This window comes from Eurytemora carolleeae, unplaced genomic scaffold (genome assembly GCF_000591075.1).
Source record: "Eurytemora carolleeae unplaced genomic scaffold, Eaff_2.0 scaffold423, whole genome shotgun sequence".
In the NCBI taxonomy this organism is placed as follows: domain Eukaryota; kingdom Metazoa; phylum Arthropoda; class Copepoda; order Calanoida; family Temoridae; genus Eurytemora; species Eurytemora carolleeae.
Window position 1 is genome coordinate 64,426 of NW_019396914.1, and position 20,550 is coordinate 84,975.

At 31.5% G+C, this 20,550-nt stretch overlaps 1 protein-coding gene across 1 annotated transcript in view; it reads left to right on the top strand.

Annotated features, from left to right (window-relative positions):
- Positions 1-20,550, top strand: part of LOC111710037 (short transient receptor potential channel 1) — a 62,464-nt gene that overhangs the window by 26,600 nt on the left and 15,314 nt on the right. The window contains exons 13-19 of the mRNA XM_023484050.1: positions 462-683; positions 2,184-2,274; positions 6,378-6,465; positions 9,005-9,010; positions 13,785-13,879; positions 14,945-15,078; positions 16,441-16,532. Coding sequence (XP_023339818.1) covers positions 462-683; positions 2,184-2,274; positions 6,378-6,465; positions 9,005-9,010; positions 13,785-13,879; positions 14,945-15,078; positions 16,441-16,532 — 728 coding nt within the window. The remainder of the gene's footprint in view (positions 1-461; positions 684-2,183; positions 2,275-6,377; positions 6,466-9,004; positions 9,011-13,784; positions 13,880-14,944; positions 15,079-16,440; positions 16,533-20,550) is intronic.

A 20,550-nucleotide genomic window follows, 5' to 3' on the forward strand; every position in this document is an offset into this window, starting at 1 on the left:
TTTTGCTGCAAAATAAGCGATGCTTTGCAGTTGTATATAACTACGAATATGGCTCAAGCTAAAGTAATTTGAAAGTTGCATTAAAAAATGCATTTAAAGAAATTTAGATTTATATGGTTTGTGATTAAAGGATATTAGAATGAATAAGAGAAAATGAAAAGAGTTTAGTTTTTAGTGGTAACCTATATATATAGTAGACTATTTGCTATCTATGTTCTTTCTTTTGATTAAAAATGCCTTATATTGCCCAATTATTAACAAAAACGTCGGAAGACGACCACCCACATTAATAACTCTAGAATCGGATGACTCATTTGGTGTACTGTACCGTTTTGCCGTCTACAGTCTGTACATATGCCGTACACCTTGCTTTAGCAGCCTATAAGACGGTACGACACTTCTAATGAACTTGAACTTGTTTACAATTTAAAATGTATGATAGTACACAAATAATTATTTAGATTGGAGCAGAAGGACACCCTGACGGACCCGTTGAAGAAGATCGAGCTGTTTAAGGCGGTTGCCAGTCCGGCATATATCGTCGCGTCTTTGGAACATTTCAACGAGGTTTCGGCGGATTTCTTCTGTCCCGTCAAGAAATGTTTCGAGTTTGCTTGTGAGGCAAATTTCCGGAAATCAACGATTCCGGAATATAAACGAGAATATGACGAAATAGAAAACAGGTTAGTTAATTTTTTTGGGGGTGGTGGGGTCTGTCACCCCATTTTATTGGTAAATCGCATGTGACTTTCACAGATAAGCGATTGTAAAGAAAGAAAACAGAGCAAAAAATGAAAATGAAGATTTAGGTATTTTTTGTCAAAGAAATTGAGTCTTTGCCACAAACTCTGATTTTCTAATACCAATATCTTCGCCATTTGATGTTGTAGACCTAGATATTTCAAACTATAAATTCTGTTAATCAAAATTAAAAGTTTACATTATCAGATTGCACAGATAAATGGATTAGAAAATTTGAGTTTGTGGCAAAGACTCAATTCCTTTATCTTTTATAAAACAGTTAAATGACTGTAATGTGAACAAATTAGGAAAAATGCATGATTAACTTTGAATGGCTCCATTCATTCGGTCTGAAAATATATATTTTAACTGCACCGTCGAAATATTCTTATTCAAAACTACGTTTATTTTTTATTTGCAAGAAGAGCAGAATGATTTCAAAATCTTGAAAATTAAGTGATAAATATGTCAAATATTTTATTAAAAATTAGAAAAAGTCACTCTGCTTAAACTTTTCATGCCCTGAATTGTTTTTGAAAAATGTCTAAATCTCAAAAGATATATTTATCCTTGCACAATGTTATCTGAAGCTTTCCCCTTCATTCTCCAGTTTAATGGAATAAATTTCAAACTTTTCTTTTCAAGCATAAAAGCTGTTTTCATTTTTATATCCAGCTTTTATGCTCTTCTATACTTTGGACACATCATCTAAACCCTTGAACACTCAACCATCTCTATGCAGTGTGTCCAAATAAACAATCTTCTTAAACAGTTGATACTGAAAACTCCAAGTATCGGGATTTCCAAAATGTGGTCTTACAATTTCATACCTTCAAGATTGACTGAGAAATTGATAACGGAATTGAGTATTTGCCACAAACTCTTATTTTATGCGTATGAATTAGCAACGCAATGTCATAAACCTTTGATATTGAATTCTGTTAGATTAAAAATAATCTAAGTTTGAAATATCAAAGGTTTACACCATCAGGCTGCAAAGATTTAGGAATGAGAAAATTTGAGTTTGTGGCAAAGACTCAATTCCTTTGTTTAGAATCCAATTTATTAAATAATATCAAAATTGTCTAAATATCACACATTTCGAAAAGTCCATAATTTGTAGGATTGCACGATCTTTTTGATGTGATCTTATTAAAATTACAAGCTCCGAAATAAATGACAAGGAATATTAGTCAGTACTGCAAAAGAGTTTAAGCATGTTTTTTTTCTCACGGATTATGCTCATCTAACATAGAAACAGTACCCATTAACATTTTATTTGAGATTAAATTTGTATATTTTCAAATTGAAAGATCTCCGAACCTGTCATAAGTCGAATCACTTTGCCAAATGTGAGATTAGAATGAAGAAAGATAAAAGGCTTAGCTCTATATATCATTACATTCAAAAGTTTCTATCTTTCTATCTATTTAAATATCTAGATGTGAAGACTATGCAATTTCTCTTCTTGAACAATGTGAAGATCTGAGGGAAGTTGAAACCTTTCTTCAAACTAGGAATTCAGGAACTAAGGTACTTTTAGTGGCTCCCTCTGGGGATAATTTAGATCAACCTTCGGGGATACTTTTAGGGGTTCCCACCGGGGATACTTTTTGGGGCTCCCCCAGGGATACTTTTAGGGGCTCCCACCAGGCATACTTTTAGGGGCACCCTCTGGGTATACTTTCAGGGGCTCCTGTCGGAGATACTTTTAGTGGGCACCTTCCAGGGATTCTTTAATCGCGGAAATTTTTAGGGGCTCACACTGGTGATACTTTAAGGGGGTCACCGGCTATCCTTGTAGGGGTTCCATCAAGGGATACTTTTAGGGGCTCCCTCCGAGGAAACTTTTAGGGGCTCCCATGGGTAATACTTTTAGGGGCTCCCTCCGGTGAAGTTTTAGGGGCTCCCACCGGGGTTACTTTGAGAGGCTCCTTCTGGGGATACTTTTTAGGGCTCCCTCCAGGGATACTTTTAGGGGCTCCCATCAAGGAAACTTTTATTTGGTCTAATCAGAGAAACTTCTCTGGGTTCCATCTTGGACCAGGATACTATCTAGGGTTATATCCGGAGGAGTGGGTTGTCAAGATATATCTGAAATTAACAGGAGATGAGGGAAACCATAAAAAATCCTTTAATTTTCATTTTACAAGAAGAATCAATACACAATTAACTACTTGTTAGAGTACGACCCGGCATTTTGTTTGTTTTAGAGTTATCTCACAATTGTGTACATCCCTAATTTTAATTTCGAAATACTATCGATAAGCTCGATATTAAGAGAAAAATGTAATTTCTTCTTCTGATATGTAAATATTAGGACGCGACTAAGGAAGAAGATACCATGACCCCTGTAACCCCTATAATCCTGTAAATTCATTTCAATTCAACGAAATCCTGCCACTTCAATTCAATTCAACGAAATCCTGTCAATTCAATTCAATTCAACGAAATCCTGTCAATTCAATTCAATTCAACGAAATCCTGTCAATTCAATTCAATTCAACGAAATCCTGTCAATTCAATTCAATTCAACGAAATCCTGTCAATTCAATTCAATTCAACGAAATCCTGTCAATTCAATTCAATTCAACGAAATCCTGTCAATTAAATTCAATTCAACGAAATCCTCCTGTCAATTCAATTCAACCAAATCCTGTCAATTCAATTCAACGAAATCCTGTCAATTCAATTCAATTCAACGAAATCCTGTCAATTCAATTCAATTCAACGAAATCCTGTCAATTAAATTCAATTCAACGAAATCCTGTCAATTCAATTCAATTCAACGAAATCCTGTCAATTCATTTCAATTCAACGAAATCCTGTCAATTCATTTCAATTCAACGAAATCCTGTAAATTAAATTCAATTCAACGAAATCCTGTCAATTCATTTCAATTCAACGAAATCCTGTCAATTCATTTCAATTCAACGAAATCCTGTCAATTAAATTCAATTCAACGAAATCCTGTCAATTCAATTCAACGAAATCCTGTCAATTCAATTCAATTCAACGAAATCCTGTCAATTCAATTCAATTCAACGAAATTCTGTCAATTCAGTTCAATTCAACGAAACCCTGTCAATTCATTTCAATTCAACGAAATCCTGTCAATTCATTTCAATTCAACGAAATCCTGTCAATTCAGTTCAATTCAACGAAATCCTGTCAATTCAATTCAATTCAACTAAATCCTGTCAATTCAGTTCAATTCAACGAAATCCTGTCAATTCTTTTATTAAATTTTGATGGAATTTATTACACCTAATATTTTCCGTTGTAGGGTGATTAAGTGACTTTATCGCCCTACAATAGGGCGAAAAAGTAACTTTATCTCCCTGCTATTAAAATTTCAAATTTCATACCTAATATGTCTCATTGTATAGGGTGATAAAGTTACTTAATCATCCTACAACAGGGTGATTAAGTAACTTTATCGAACTGTTTTTAAGTAATTTGCGTAAAACTGAATAACACTATATATGTTATTGAAATGGGTATCATCATGCGTGCGAAAAAGTTTTAGCTGTTATTTTTAATTTTTCGGGTTAGTTTTTCATTAAAATAAATTAGAAAAGAAATCCAGGCAATAATCGCACTTAATAATACCCATTACAATGATATAAATAGATATAATGCGAGAAACGGAATTTTGTTGTCCGTGCTGTTCTTGGTCTATTTTCTAAGAGTGAGCCTATTAATGAATACTTGTATATAAATGTATTTTGTCTCTATATAAGTATATTAGGAAATCAATATGTCAAGTTTACCAGGCCACAATATTGCACTGACCTTTACCAAGAAATGAAAATGAAAGTTGACTCATTCTACGTTGATACATTTAGCATACAGAACCAAAAAACAATAATCTTACTCCGCTGCAAGGTTGTCTTTGACCAAAACTTTCTCCGGCGGCCAAACCAAACATTTTTATACCTACGACAGATATGTAAAGTGAAACCCGTAAAACTGTGGAATAGAAAGACGACATTTAAAAAGAAATATGTGTGCGTATTTTATACTGTTATAAATCTAGAAATCAACTTATTACGTTAAATGGGTCTGTGTACAGTGCACAATTCATGTATTTCATGATCAATGAACTATTTAAAATTTTTTCATGAGTCTTATAGTTAATAGCCGTCTTCTTACACATGTTGTAGGTCTAAAATATACAAAAAGGTCTACCTGAGATTTAAAGAAAAATCTGAAAATCGACGCAGTATGATAAGATTATATATGTAAACATCTTAGGTTATTTTTTATCCTAGTACGAACATGGTTCCCACTGTGTGAGATTTCTAAGTAAATAAAAACATTGAAATTTTTTATCTTTCTTTATATATTTTTTTAAAAATAAAAAAGATTTAAGCATAAAAAAGGGTAAATCATTTTAGAGTATTAAAAAGGACTATATTCGTAATTTTTGGGAACCTTTCATCTATAGAAGAACCCTTTAAGAAAAGCTGTAAATACCAGCTGAATTAATGAGATCTTTTAAGAGATTTTGATAAAAACAATGAAACAGTATTGAATCAAATCTTTGCTTGAATGTCAAACCCTGAACCTAACTGATTCTGTTAAATGTTTAAAGATTTTAATGTCAAATCTGTCGGAAAGTTTTTAATCAATAGTTAACAACAAAATTATTTTTTATTATTATAATAATGATCTAGGATGCATCTAGAATGTTAACTATCTGTATATCTAGGATGCTAACTATCTATATAGGATGCTAACTATCTATATATCTAGGATGCTAACTATCTATATTTCTATTATACTAACTATCTTCATATCTAACTATCTATATATCTAGGATGCTAACTATCTATATATCTAGGATGCTAACTATCTATATATCTAGGATGCCAACTATCTAACTATCTATATATATAGGATGATAACTATCTATATATCTAGGATACTAACTAGGATGCTAACTATCTATATATCTAGGATGCTAGCTATCTATATATCTAGGATGCTAACTATCTATATATCTAGGATGCTAACTATCTATATATCTAGGATGCCAACTATCTATATATCTAGGATGCTAAATATCTATATATCTAGGATGTTAGCTATCTATATATCTACGATGCTAACTATCTATATATCTAGGATGCTAACTATCTATATTTCTAGTATGCTAACTATCTAACTATCTATATATCTATGATGCTAACTATCTATGTATCTATGATGCTAACTTTCTATATATCTACTATCTAGGATGCTAACTATCTATATTTATAGTATGCTAACTATCTAACTATCTATATACCATTATCTAGGATGCTAACTATCTATATATCTAGGATGCTAACTATCTATATATCTAGGATGCTAACTATCTATATATCTAGGATGCTACCTATCTACATATTTAGGATGCCAACTATCTATATTTCTATTATGCTAACTATCTTCATATCTAGTTTTCTAACTATCTATATATCTATGATACTAACTATCTATAAATCTATGATGCTAACTATCTATATATCTAGGATGTTAACTATCTATATTTCTAGTATGCTAACTATCTAAACTATAGATACTAACTATCTGTATTTCTAGTATGCTAACATATAGGATGCTAACTATCTAACTATCTATATATCTAGGATGCTAACTATATCCTGGCAATCCTGGACTCAAGAATGAAGTTTGTTGCTCATGAAAGGTTTCAGTATGTACTGCTCCGAAAATTTGGTGAGTATAGGATTTTAAATTGTAAACAGAAAACGATAACTATCTTTTACAAGTTTACACTGTAAAAGTAAAATTTTCAGCTTTTTAGAAATATTCATCATTTACTTATTTCAGACTCAAACTCGATAACTTTGCGGGTTTTATGTCATTAGAATTTTAGAAAATGCATGAAATCTCAAATTTTTTGATCAATTTTCTTTTTTCTTTTCCAGATTGAAACTGAAAAATGAAATTTATTTATTAAAAAGACACATGGCTCAAATAAAAGAAATACTTCTAATTCACCCCCCGTATCTAGAATATTAATAATATGCAGTTCATTGATCAAAGCACTCGGGTCGGAACTTTTTTATTAGATAACAATAATCTACAACGCTTGGATTTAGAACGATTAAGTACTTAAACCTTGGGAAAGACCTGTCTTGTTTTTACAATCAGTATTTACTTTTATTTGTTCGATCTCGGACCTTAATCGATATCCTGGAATTAATCAAATACGTTAGACTAGAAAAGTTACTGATTAATCCTTACTTAGCGGATTAACAAGTCTAAAGTTCGATCTCTAATATTGGTAGATAGATAATCAAACTCCAAGCACACCCTAATATACACCTTAAAATGTTTTTTTTTAATTTATAAATTCTTTATCATTTGTTTTTTAAACATGCTGTTATCTTCTGAAGCGTAGATTTGGATTTTGACGTCGATTTTTCATGAACAAGCAAAACATTGAAAAAAAGATTAAAGTTTAAATAATTATATATTTTAACTTGGATTCTTTACATTTTTCCCTCGTAACCGTTGAAATACTAGCCTTCAGGGAGCTTTGCGTCCCCCCTTTCTTATCAACAAGTTTACCTTGCTACTGCTGCTCTGGAAGTGGACATTTTTAATCATTCTCAAATATTCGTTGATTTTTCCGTTTAAACTGGCGCATTTTCAAAAATAAATAAATGTTGACATTTTGCTAAGAAAAAAATTATTTTGACGGTCCATAAACCTGGGGTCCTGGGGTCCTTTGAGTTGCCAAAAAAATCGGGCCCGATCGGTTCAGCCGTTTTGACGTTTATTGGATTTACCGACATAGGGTCAAACGACCTAGGGTCAAACGACCCAGGGTCAAACGACCCAGGGTCAAACGACCTAGGGTCAAACGACAAACGGTCAAAACGCGACAAAGGGTAAAACGACCTAGGGTCAAACGACAAAGGGTCAAAATGGAAAAAAAAATATTTTATGTATTATTTCAGAGTTAGGTTAGGTCAAGACAATTTCTGGGCCGAGCGCTGCGGCTAGGACAGTCTAGGAGGCCGAGCGCTGCTGCTACTAGTTATAATGAACTTTAAAATAGTAAAAACTAACGAAAACTATCTAAATAAAAAATTTTCCCGTTTGGTGCACTTTTTGACCCTATGTCGTTTTACCCTTTGTCGCGTTGTTTTTGACCGTTTGTCGTTTGACCCTATGGCATTTGACCCTAGGTCGTTTGACCCTATGAATACAAACAAACACACAGACAGACAGACAAGCAAAGTATATAAAGAGATAGAGTTCGTAAAATGAAAAAGGGGATCAACCGGTTTATTACCAATCATAATAAAATTAAGATTTGATCTGTACTTTTATAATGCACTGCCACAATTTATATACTTTCGATTTGTTTCAGCAAAATATCAACGTTTATAAGGGAATTATTAAATTCTATCAAAGTATTTTGAGATAAATCAAAGTTTTATAAGTTTTAATCACAGTTTTATGAAATCCTGTCAAATCAGTATTCATTCTTGACACAGTTTTATGAGATCGTTTCGAATCAATATCCATTGTTGACACAGTTTTATGAGATCCTGTCGAATCAATATTCATTGTTGACACAGTTTTATGAGATCCTGTCGAATCAATATTCATTGTTGACACAGTTTTATGAGATCGTTTCGAATCAATATCCATTGTTGACACAGTTTTATGAGATCCTGTCGAATCAATATTCATTGTCCACTCAGTTTTATGAAATCCTGTCGAATCAATATCCATTGTCGACACAATTTTATGAAATCCTGTCGAATTAATATCCATTGTCGACACAATTTTATGAGATCATGTCGAATTAATATCCATTGTCGACACAATTTTATGATATCGTGTCGAATTAATATCCATTGTCGATACAGTTTTATGAAATCATGTCGAATCAATATCCATTGTCGACAAAATGAAGAAATGAATTGAATCTTTGCCACAAACCCTGATTTTCTAATTCTTATATATCCCTCCAACCCAATGTAGTAGACCTTGTATTTTTCAAACTTTGAATTCTTTGAGATAAAAAAACGAAGTTTGAAATATCAGAGTCTACACCATAAGGTTGTCAAGATATAGGGATTAGAATATTTAAATTTGTGGCAAAGACTCAATTTCTTTTAACTAAAAAATTGGGTTTTTAAAATTCATGAAACGAAATATGATAGTGTTGTATTAATCTCGCATGTAGAATTATTTGAATTTACTTACTAACTACTTTTTCTCCTATTTACTACAGGAATAGGTAATATCTCTAGATTTGCTTGGTTTTATTTAATATATTTATTTATATATTGCATATATATATATATATATATATATATATATATATGTTCTTTGTATATATTAATACAAAAAAGACGATTTTAAGCATGTTTTTATCGATTTTCAAAGAATAAAACGATATAATCTTTCATGAAAATTCTAGAAAAAGTGATAAAATGTTTCTCGTTCATTTATTTTGTCTTGGTTATTATTTTGTTTTACTATAAATCTGCATTAATGTATATTCAGAACATTGTTCAAAAGTGTGAATTATTTTAATCCTTTGAGTTGTGTTTCTGTCTTTGCATGATTGCTATGATTCAGTTTAGATGAATTAAGAAAACTAAATTCCAGAATATAAAGGGTATCCCACAAAACATGTCAGTTGTATTTGATGATTTTTTAAACAAAATCACAAAATTCTTCAGTTCTGGTATTTCCAAACTGTGGTCTTCATTTTCTGTGCTTCGATATTACCGGAGATATTAAGAATTTTGTTCATATATCAATTGATAAAGAAACAAAAATTGCTAAAATCTGAACAAATTCTTCAGATCTTCCCCGGTATTTTTTAAACCATGTTTAAGATATCAGGACTATGGGAAGTTGTGATTTATAATTCAAAATTGTTACTTTTAGAATTAAAGGGAGTGACATAAAATGTAAAAAAAATTCTACAATAAATTACAAACGTCATGTATAGGAGTGACTGGCTATGTAAGGTAGTTGAACTGAGTTTGCAGTGTTGTGAAAAACATCTTTCGGATTCATTTGAGACATATTTAACTTTTAAGAGATCTGTGAATCCTGAGTTTGAGCGCAAATTCGACGTTCAAAATTCCTACTTTGGAGGTGGATACGTTTTCAGAATTAGTTTTTTTTTAATTATTAAATAACAACAACGAAAATAAAGTAAAAATTATACAGTAATCTAATTAGATGGTTAGGAACATATTTCTCAAAAGAAATTTGTCAATAAATCAATGCTAAAATCGATTTTTTCGTTTATATTATTATATTGAATTTCTTATCTTTGAATGTATTCGCAGATTTCTTCAAATTCTTCAAATGTCGTCTTTTCAATAATAATTCTAGAAAATCTGCGAAAATCTTTGTGAATAATGCGAAGCTAGAATAATGAGAAAATAGAAACTAATAATTGAACAAGATTACTTATTTTCGATGATAACATCAATTTTCATTTTCTCAACATGTTCCTATACATGACGTCTGTAGTTTTTTTGTAGAACTTTTTTTTACATTTTATGTCGTCGTTATTTAATAATTTAAAAAAACTAATTCTGAAACGTATCCACCCCCAAAGTAGGAGTTTTGAACGTCGAATTTGCGCTCAAACTCAAGATTTACAGATCTTTAAAAGTTTACCAAAAAAAAGTTTTCTACAACACTGCATACTCAGTTCAACTACCTTACATAGCCGGTCACTCCCTTTGAACATTTCGACTATGGGTTTCCATTCCAGTCGAAATTACGCAAAACTAAATTTACCACTTTTGTATGATGATCTTTTGATGTTTTTTTCGCGGACGGACGAATGATTACTTTAGCACAATTAAGGCGAAAAGAACGCAGTTAAAGCTAAAGAAATTGACCACTACTTTACAAGGAAAACCAAATTAAATTAAATGCCACTTTTTCCTTTAAATAAATGCCCCCCCCCCCGCGGCCCTCTCCCCTCTCGAATGAACAAAGTATCTTAAGTAAGTTAAGCTCTGATAAAAACAGTTTAATTTGTAATTAAGAATTAATTAAGAAGGAAAGAGAAGGTGCTTAATTAAATTAGATTAAATTAGTTCAAACAAGTTTAAATCTTCAATTCAAACTTTATTTGACGAGAAGAACTTCTTTTTAATACGATCAAGTAGTTTTACTTTTTTATTTATGAAAAGTACATTGCTCCGAATTGACCAGTTGGTTTTTATTCCCTCCTCAAGTACACTTTATTTTGTATTTTTCATGTTTTATTAATAAATAATTACTTACTTACTAATTCAAGCAAAAGAGTCCGACTTGATCGAATTTCTAAGATCAGATATTGAAATATTAATAATTTTCCTTTCTAGAGAACCGTTGCAATTATTGAAAGGAAGAAAGGAGTAGCTTGTATATGAAGGTTGAGGGTATATGTAGGACAAAGGAATATGTAGGACGAGGGTATATGTAGGACGAGAGTATATGTAGGACGAGAGTATATGTAGGACGAGGGTATATGTAGGACGAGAGTATATGTAGGACGAGGGTATATGTAGGACAAAGGAATATGTAGGACAAGGGGTTATGTAGGACGAGGGTATATGTAGGACGAGGGTATATGAAGGACGAGGGATAATGTAGGACGAGGGTATATGTAGGACAAGGGGTTATGTAGGATGAGTGTATATGTTGGACGAGGGTATGTAGGACGATGGTATATGTAGGACAAGGGGTTATGAAGGACGAGGGTATATATAGGACGAGAGTATATGTAGGACGAGGGGTTACGTAGGACGAGGGTATATGTAGGACAAAGGTATATGTGGGACAAAGGTATATGTAGGACAAAGGTATATGTAGGACGAGGGTATATGTAGGACAAAGGTAAGTGTAGGACAAGAGTTTATGTAGGACGAGGGTATACATAGGACGAGGGTATATGTAGGACAAAAGGTTATGTAGGACGAGGGTATATGTAGGACAAGAGTGTATGTAGGACGAGGGTATATATAGGAAGAGGGTATATGTAGGACAAAATTTTATATAGGACAAGGGTATATGTAGGACAAGAGTTTATGTAGGACGAGGGTATATGTAGGACAAAAGGTTATATAGGACGAGGGTATATGTAGGACGAGGGTATATGTAGGACGAAAGAAGGTTTAAACGACACATTTGGCATTCTTCTAATTCAAAACTTACTTTTTTCTTGGAAAATTTTAAACTTTAAATTAAAATCAACCATTTTTCTGAAAAATCCTATTTATTGCTTAAAGGGAGTGACCGGCAATGTATGTTAGTTGAACTGAGATTGCAGTATTGACTATTTAAATCCTCATTGATTGTCCATTTTGGAGGGATGATTTTATGAAATTTATGAAATTTATTCAAAAACGACGAAGAAAAATGTAACAAAATTTCTACAGTAAACTAATTAGACGCTAAGGAACATATTTTTATTAGAGATTTGTCAATGTTAGAATCAATTGTTTCTTTTCACCATTTTATTGATTTTCTTATTCTTTATGAATTTGTTTGCAGATTTCTTCAAATTCTTTAAATGTCGTCTTTTCATTACCAATTCCATGAAATCTCCAGAAAATGGTTTTGAACATTGAGATATTTACAGAAACCAATAACTTAGTAAGATTACTTTTTTTGATGAAAAGAGTTATTTTTTATTTTCTCAACCTGTATTTAAACAACTAATTAGTTTACTCTTTTTTCTTCCAATTTTCGTGGTCGTCATTGAATAATCTAAATAAAAACAATTCTCAAGATCATTCCTACAAAGTGGACAATATTTAGATTTTAAAGATTGCATTTGCGCTCTTGCTGAACAAATATGCGCCATTAAAACGTCTAATCAGATCTCAAATGAATCCTAAAAGATTTCTTAAAAATTCTGCAATCTCAGTTCATCTACCATTCATTTTATTAAAAAAAAAACTAATTTAGAGAGAAGTATAACTTGCAAGTTGCATTTGTTTAAAACATGTCAAATATTTTACCCTTTTCGGTTTTATTTTATATTTTTCTAAAGAATTATTTTTCAAAGTATATCCACTTGGTGACATTATTCAAGAGAGAGAACTAAAAGAAATTAAATCTTTTTATTAAATATTCAGGGCAAGTACAAAATAAAACTGTTGTAATTTTATTTGGACTTTTAATATTTTACATTTCTCGAATTTAAGGAAGGTTGGAATAGCTTAAAATTAAAAATAAAATTAGGTTTTTTCTCTCTATTTTACATGAATATCTAAATTGCATGATTTATGCATCTCTGATTTCTCTGAGTATTTTTTGATAATTATTTAATAATTAAAAATTCTGTTTACCCTGCATGTAAATTAAAAGTTAAAATTCTAAATTTGATCTTAAAGTATCTAAATTTTAACTGAACATTTTTGCATACTCTTCCCCACTTATTTTTAACTGTTGCAAATTATGTTTAATTCTGTATTCAAGCTACTTATGTCTCATAAAGAATAATTTATTAGAATCCCTGAATTACGTTTTGCTTATAATTTCTAATTTTCCTTTCCTTCCTTAGATCCTTCCGTTCTTTTCTGCATATCTTCTCCTTTCCTTCCTGTATATCCTTTCTCTTCCTTCTTTGAAATCCTTACCTTCCATTCCTTTAGATCTTTCCATTTAAATTCTTTCAGATCCTTCCCTTTCCTTCCTTTAGATCGTTTCATTTCCTTCCTTTAGATCGTTCCCTTCCATTCATTTAGATCCTTCCCTTTCATTTCTTTAGATCCTTCCTTTCCTTCCTTTAGATCGTTCCCTTCCATTCCTTTAGATCTTTCCCTTCCATTTCTTTAGATCGTTCCCTTCCATTCCTTTAGATCTTTCCCTTTCATTTCTTTAGATCCTTCCCTTTCCTTCCTTTAGATCCTTACTTTCCTCCCTTTAGATCCTTCCTCTCTTTCCTTTAGATACTTACCTTCTTTTAGATCATTCTAAACCCAAATCCTATGTCAAATCCTAGAAAAAAGTATTAATAATATCTCTAAACTGTTTGCTTCCTTTAGGCGAGACTGAGTTGAATGATGATTACAGAAGCTACAGAAATACACTTTGGTTAGATATGTCCTGGTTCTCCAGAATACTTCATGTTCTTAAACAAGTAAGTTAATTTATATTGAAACTATTAAAGGGACTGTAAGGGGGACTTAAGTGAGCCTCCATACAAAGATTCATTCATTTATATTTTTATTCAACTACAAAGCATGAGATGTTACAAATAAGCAATCACAATTTACTATGCAGTTTGGACCCGCCTAACCAGGGTAGGTTGTTTTGAGTGGTTGGCTCTAAATATAATTGATGATAATGCCTGATTCACAACGGTACTCTTGAAATCTTTTTCTGATCAATGATGTGATTTTCTAGGTTTAAAAGTAGTTGATTCAGATAATACCTATGCACAAGTCACTTTTATAGAGAAACCACAACTAAAAATAATCAATTTTCAATTTATAAACATTGATATATATATTTCATACCAGACAAAGCTTTAAAGGATACGGTTGTGAATTGAGCATTGCCATCTTTTGCATGTCGGGTCACTTGGAATTATGCTTACGGTCCATTTAAGTTTCGTCTTTTGTTTTGAATGTGGCCCAAACAATTATGGTACACTTTTTATGTTAACTTAAAGAAAGAAACAATTGTAAAACTGATAAGCAAAATAGTTTTAGGCAATTAAATCAATGCAATGAAGACGACTTTTTTCTTTCAGTTTTGAGTGTTAACAACCTTTTTTTTGAATTACAAGTTTACAAGTAATCAAAGAGAAGCTTTTATAATTGACAGCTTCTCTTGAATTCTATGTTTATATGTGTCCATGCTGTTTAAAAGCTTGATAGAAATCAAAGTTGAAATTGAAAGTCGTCTTCATTGTATTGATAAAATTGCCTATTACTATTTTGCTTATCAGTTTTACAATTGTTTCTTTCTTTAAGTTAAAATAAAAAGTGTACCATAATTGTTTGGACCACATTCAAAACAAAAGACGAAACTTTTCGTTCATGATGTCCAGGGATCACCCTTTGTGTTTAATCCTGTATCTACGTCAGCAATACAATTATCTGTTTGATTCAGATACCTTGTTATCTGCTACTGTTCCTGTACCCTCTATTCTACTCCTGTCTTTATCTATATTAGCAATACAATTATCTGTTTGATTCAGATACCTTGTTATCTGCTATTGTTCCTCTACCCTCTATTCTACTCCTGTCTTTATCCTCCTTCATCAACTAGTAAGCATGATAACCTCAACAAATCGCCCTGGTTCTGCAAGGAGTGGAGGGTTCCGCTTAATAGGTAACAAATTTAAAACTTCCAAAAAATGTTACAGATTTGGAATTTCACTTAATAGGTAACAGTTAAGAAGGTTAAGTAAATAGGTAACCGATTTGGAACTTTCCCCCTTTTGGTTTGGTTTGGAAGTTATGGTAAAAAATTGACCAGGTTAGAACTTACGGACAGAAGGTAACCGGTTTGGAACTTACGGTCAATACGTAACCAGGTTAGGAACTTACGGTCAAAAGGTAACCGGTTTGGAAATTACGGTTAAAGGGTAACCGGTTAGGAACTTACAGTCAACTGGTTTGGAACTTCTGCTGAATAGGTGACCGTTTTAGAACTTAAGATCAATAAGTAAACGGTTTTGTAATTGCAGTCAATAGGTAATTCTGGTATGAAACTCACGGTCAATGGGTCAATGGTTTGAAACTTCTGCTAAATAGATAACCCTTAAGAAATTACAGAGGCAAGAATCTCCGTATTTTTTTTTACTTACCTATACGAGAAGCTCTGTACCCTAACTTATTAACCAAAAAAATTTAGCATTGAAAACCCTATTAAATTACTTGTTCTTAAAAGGATTAATTGACTAACCCATACAAAATGTTTAGAATAATTTTTAAAAGCAAAGGAAAATTATATAAAACATAATGTTAACTTTTATTATGTAAATTTTTTATATTTGTTGCTAAAGCTTTATTCCTTAAAGGAAATGAGTCTTTGCCACAAACTCTGATTTTCTAATCGCTATATCTTAACAACCCAATGTCGTAAACCTTAGATATTTCAAACTATGGATTTGGTTAGATCAAATGATCTAAGTTTGAAATATCAAAGATTTACATCTTCAGGTTGCAAAATTATTGGCCTTAGAAAATTTGAGTTTGTGGCAAAGACTCAATTCCTTTGTTTTAGAAAGATTCCGAAAACTCTAAAATAAACTTTGCATATTAATGCTTTTAATTTACAAATGAATTTCTACTTTCTGCAGAAGAAAATGATTTTAGGAGTGAAACTTTTTGTGAAGTACATTTCACTTCCTTTTCTTAAAAGATATTGATTTTTTAGATCCTTATACCAAACTGAGCAATTTTTTATCTCACTACTGGCTATAAATCTAAAGCTGGTGGGCTTATAGAGTGGCAAAGTCGTGGCAGTAATTTCGATTAATTTTGACCATATTTCATTATTTCAGGGGAATATATACAGCATTCTCCTACATCTTATTTCAGGGGAATATATACAGCATTCTCCTACATCTTATTTCAGGGGAATATATACAGCATTCTCCTACATCTTATTTCAGGGGAATATATACAGCATTCTCCTACATCTTATTTCAGGGGAATATATACAGCATTCTCCTACATCTTATTTCAGGGGAATATATACAGCATTCTCCTACATCTTATTCATCTCATTAATTATCGCCTACGTTACTGAACCTGGACCACCATATGTTTACATTATAGGTATTATAAACATTTTAATAAAAAGAAATTAAGTCTTTGTCCTAAATTCAAATTTTCCAATTCCTATATCTTTTTAACCTGATGGTGTAAACCTTTGATATTTCAAACTTGGATTATTTGCAAAGACAAAGGGATCAGAAAATCAGAGTTTGTGGCAAAAACTAAATTCTTTGAAGAGAATAATAGAGAAATATCACAAATTTTTAAGTTCCTAATATTCTGATCGTTATTTCGAAAAATTACTTTTGATTTCAATATTACGTTAATACTAAGTATCAAAATTATTAAACGTTAATTCAAAAGTCTGTCATTCATTTTTTTTCATGAAGGAACTGACTCTATTCCCTATATCTTTGCAACCTTAGGATGTAAATCCTTGATATTTTAAACATTGAAGCGGGGTTATCTAGCAAATGTCATACATTCGTCACATAAATTAACACAATGAAGACGACTTTAACGTAGTCGCATAAATCACTACAATGAAGACGACTTTAACGTAGTCACATAAATCACTACAATGAAGACGACTTTAACGTAGTCACATAAATCACTACAATGAAGACGACTTTAACGTAGTCACATAAATCACTGCAATGAAGACGACTTTAACGTAGTCACATAAACCACTGCAATGAAGACGACTTTAACGTAGTCGCATAAATCACTACAATGAACCGACCTTAACGTATTGGCATAAATCACTACAATGAAGACGACTTTAACGTAGTCACATAAATCACTACAATGAAGACGACTTAAACGTAGTCACATAAATCACTACAATGAAGACGACGTTAAATTTATATTTCAAGTTTTTACTAATCTTTTAAAAGCAATTACGTTACTCTTTGTTTACTTGTAAACATGAAATTTTAAAAAAAATGCTTGTTATAGAACATAAAATTATTAATATCAGTGAATTGATATAATCGCCGATCATTGTAGTAATGGTATCAATTTAATAACCAAATATCCAAACTTGAGTTGTCGAGTAATCAGTTCCTTTCGATTCGAACATATAAATACATAAACATATAAACATATTGATAATGATTCCTTTAAAAAAGTATATATTTCTATAGAAATCTCATAGGGACCTCCCCCCCCCTCCTCCACAAGTAGTGGTTGCACCCATCCTAAACTACACCTTGGCTTGGATTCCTTGGATACAGTTTTCATAAAATATATTTCAAATTATACATTTGAATACTTCATCTGAATTCTAATTTGAAATCCTGATAAAGAATGAGAGAAGAATAATGACAAAACATTATAATATTTCTAAAATCTCTCGCCAATTTTGTACAACACTAGCTGAAGTGCCCGGCGTTGCCCGTGGAATTTTTAAAAATCGAATATAATTTTTTTTAGTTTTAAAGATAGGTTATAGCCTTTTAAAACTTCAATTTCGGCCTAGTCTAAATAGTTGGCGAATAATTGTGCACTGTAAAGTAAAGTAAATATATTTGATTATTAACATGAAGTATGTTTTTAACAAAACGTGCCAAAATAGTTTTATCCTTCCACTCTAATCTAACTCTTTAAACGCCCCCGTGTTATATATTAGTGTGAAGCTAAATACCCTTGATATCTATATGTATAAAGTCGTAATCTCTGTCTGTCTGTTTGTTTGTCGAATAATAACTCGGAAACCCCTGGACCAATTTTCCTCCAATTTTGATTGGGGAACTCGGGAGAGCCACTGGAATGTTCTTAGCTTTGTTTTTAGATTGTAAGTTGAGTGGATTAACTTTTATTAGAAAATTTAGTTTCCTCGTAAAATCGACAAAGTGCGGGTAAACGGCGTGAGTAACTATGAGTAACCTGGGCAGCGCCGGGTTCCCAAGCTAGTAAATATATATAAAGTTGTAATCTCTGTTTGTCGGATCATAACTCAGGAACACTTTCATCGATTTGCCTCAAATTTTGATTGGGGAGCTCGGGAGAACCACGGGAATTTTCTTAGTTTGGTTTTGATATTCTAAATTGAGTGGGTCGACTTTTAAAGCGAAAATCGACCGAGTGCGGGTAAATGGCGGGACTAACTATGACTCCCTTGAGCCACGCTTGGTTTTTAAGCTAGTAATATTGTTTTATATTAGTTGTGAAACTAAGTACCCCTTGATATCTTTAATAATATTTATTGTGTCCCCTCTTCTATAGCTCTTCAACCCTACTCTTCAACTTGTTTAGAACATAATCTTCTGGTGAGAACCCTTACATAACTTCAGAGTATGCGGGTTAAAGGAGACAGGATTAAAGAGCAAAATCACGAATTTAAAAAAGAGGCACCATATGAATCTCATAAGTCTGTGTGACTTCCAATTTTTTAGAACTATACTTGTAAAACATTTGCAGATGTTACACTATAGAAGTAAATATTTCCATTTAGTGTATATAGCGCTGATTAAAGGATTTATAACTCTAATTGGATAATGAGATAGATAGAAAGATAGATGTTAGCGCCAAGCAATTTCTATTGCTTCAGAATAGACAACAAACACATGACTGAACCCTGATTGGATCAGGCGCTAATGGACTCGGCATACTAGAGTGGTTAAATGTATGAGATTTGCCACAAACTCAAATTTTCCAACAGTTTCACCAGCAGCTTGAAAAATGTGTTATATGAAATGTTGTGTTACACATTTATTGACTATTTATAATCAAAATTTGAGTCTAACAGTCCATCCAATTTTAACGCTCAAACTTGAAAGACCCCTTTGCCAGTCCAATAATGGTAGCCGAGAGCTTTCAAATTTATTGTGCATTTAATTTTGAAATAACTAATAATCCTCATTGATTGTCCATTTTGGAGGGATGATTTTATGAAATTTATGAAATTTATTCAAAAACGACGAAGAAAAATGTAACAAAATTTCTACAGTAAACTAATTAGACGCTAAGGAACATATTTTTATTAGAGATTTGTCAATGTTAGAATCAATTGTTTCTTTTCACCATTTTATTGATTTTCTTATTCTTTATGAATTTGTTTGCAGATTTCTTCAAATTCTTTAAATGTCGTCTTTTCATTACCAATTCCATGAAATCTCCAGAAAATGGTTTTGAACATTGAGATATTTACAGAAACCAATAACTTAGTAAGATTACTTTTTTTGATGAAAAGAGTTATTTTTTATTTTCTCAACCTGTATTTAAACAACTAATTAGTTTACTCTTTTTTCTTCCAATTTTCGTGGTCGTCATTGAATAATCTAAATAAAAACAATTCTCAAGATCATTCCTACAAAGTGGACAATATTTAGATTTTAAAGATTGCATTTGCGCTCTTGCTGAACAAATATGCGCCATTAAAACGTCTAATCAGATCTCAAATGAATCCTAAAAGATTTCTTAAAAATTCTGCAATCTCAGTTCATCTACCATTCATTTTATTAAAAAAAAAACTAATTTAGAGAGAAGTATAACTTGCAAGTTGCATTTGTTTAAAACATGTCAAATATTTTACCCTTTTCGGTTTTATTTTATATTTTTCTAAAGAATTATTTTTCAAAGTATATCCACTTGGTGACATTATTCAAGAGAGAGAACTAAAAGAAATTAAATCTTTTTATTAAATATTCAGGGCAAGTACAAAATAAAACTGTTGTAATTTTATTTGGACTTTTAATATTTTACATTTCTCGAATTTAAGGAAGGTTGGAATAGCTTAAAATTAAAAATAAAATTAGGTTTTTTCTCTCTATTTTACATGAATATCTAAATTGCATGATTTATGCATCTCTGATTTCTCTGAGTATTTTTTGATAATTATTTAATAATTAAAAATTCTGTTTACCCTGCATGTAAATTAAAAGTTAAAATTCTAAATTTGATCTTAAAGTATCTAAATTTTAACTGAACATTTTTGCATACTCTTCCCCACTTAAGGATTTTCAACACTCTACTATAGACTAAATCAAGGTTTTGGCGTGCTGTCGGCGCCCCTAAATCCTTTCTATCTGGCTGTTAGAACCCATTTATCATAAATTATAAAGGAGATTAATTCTAT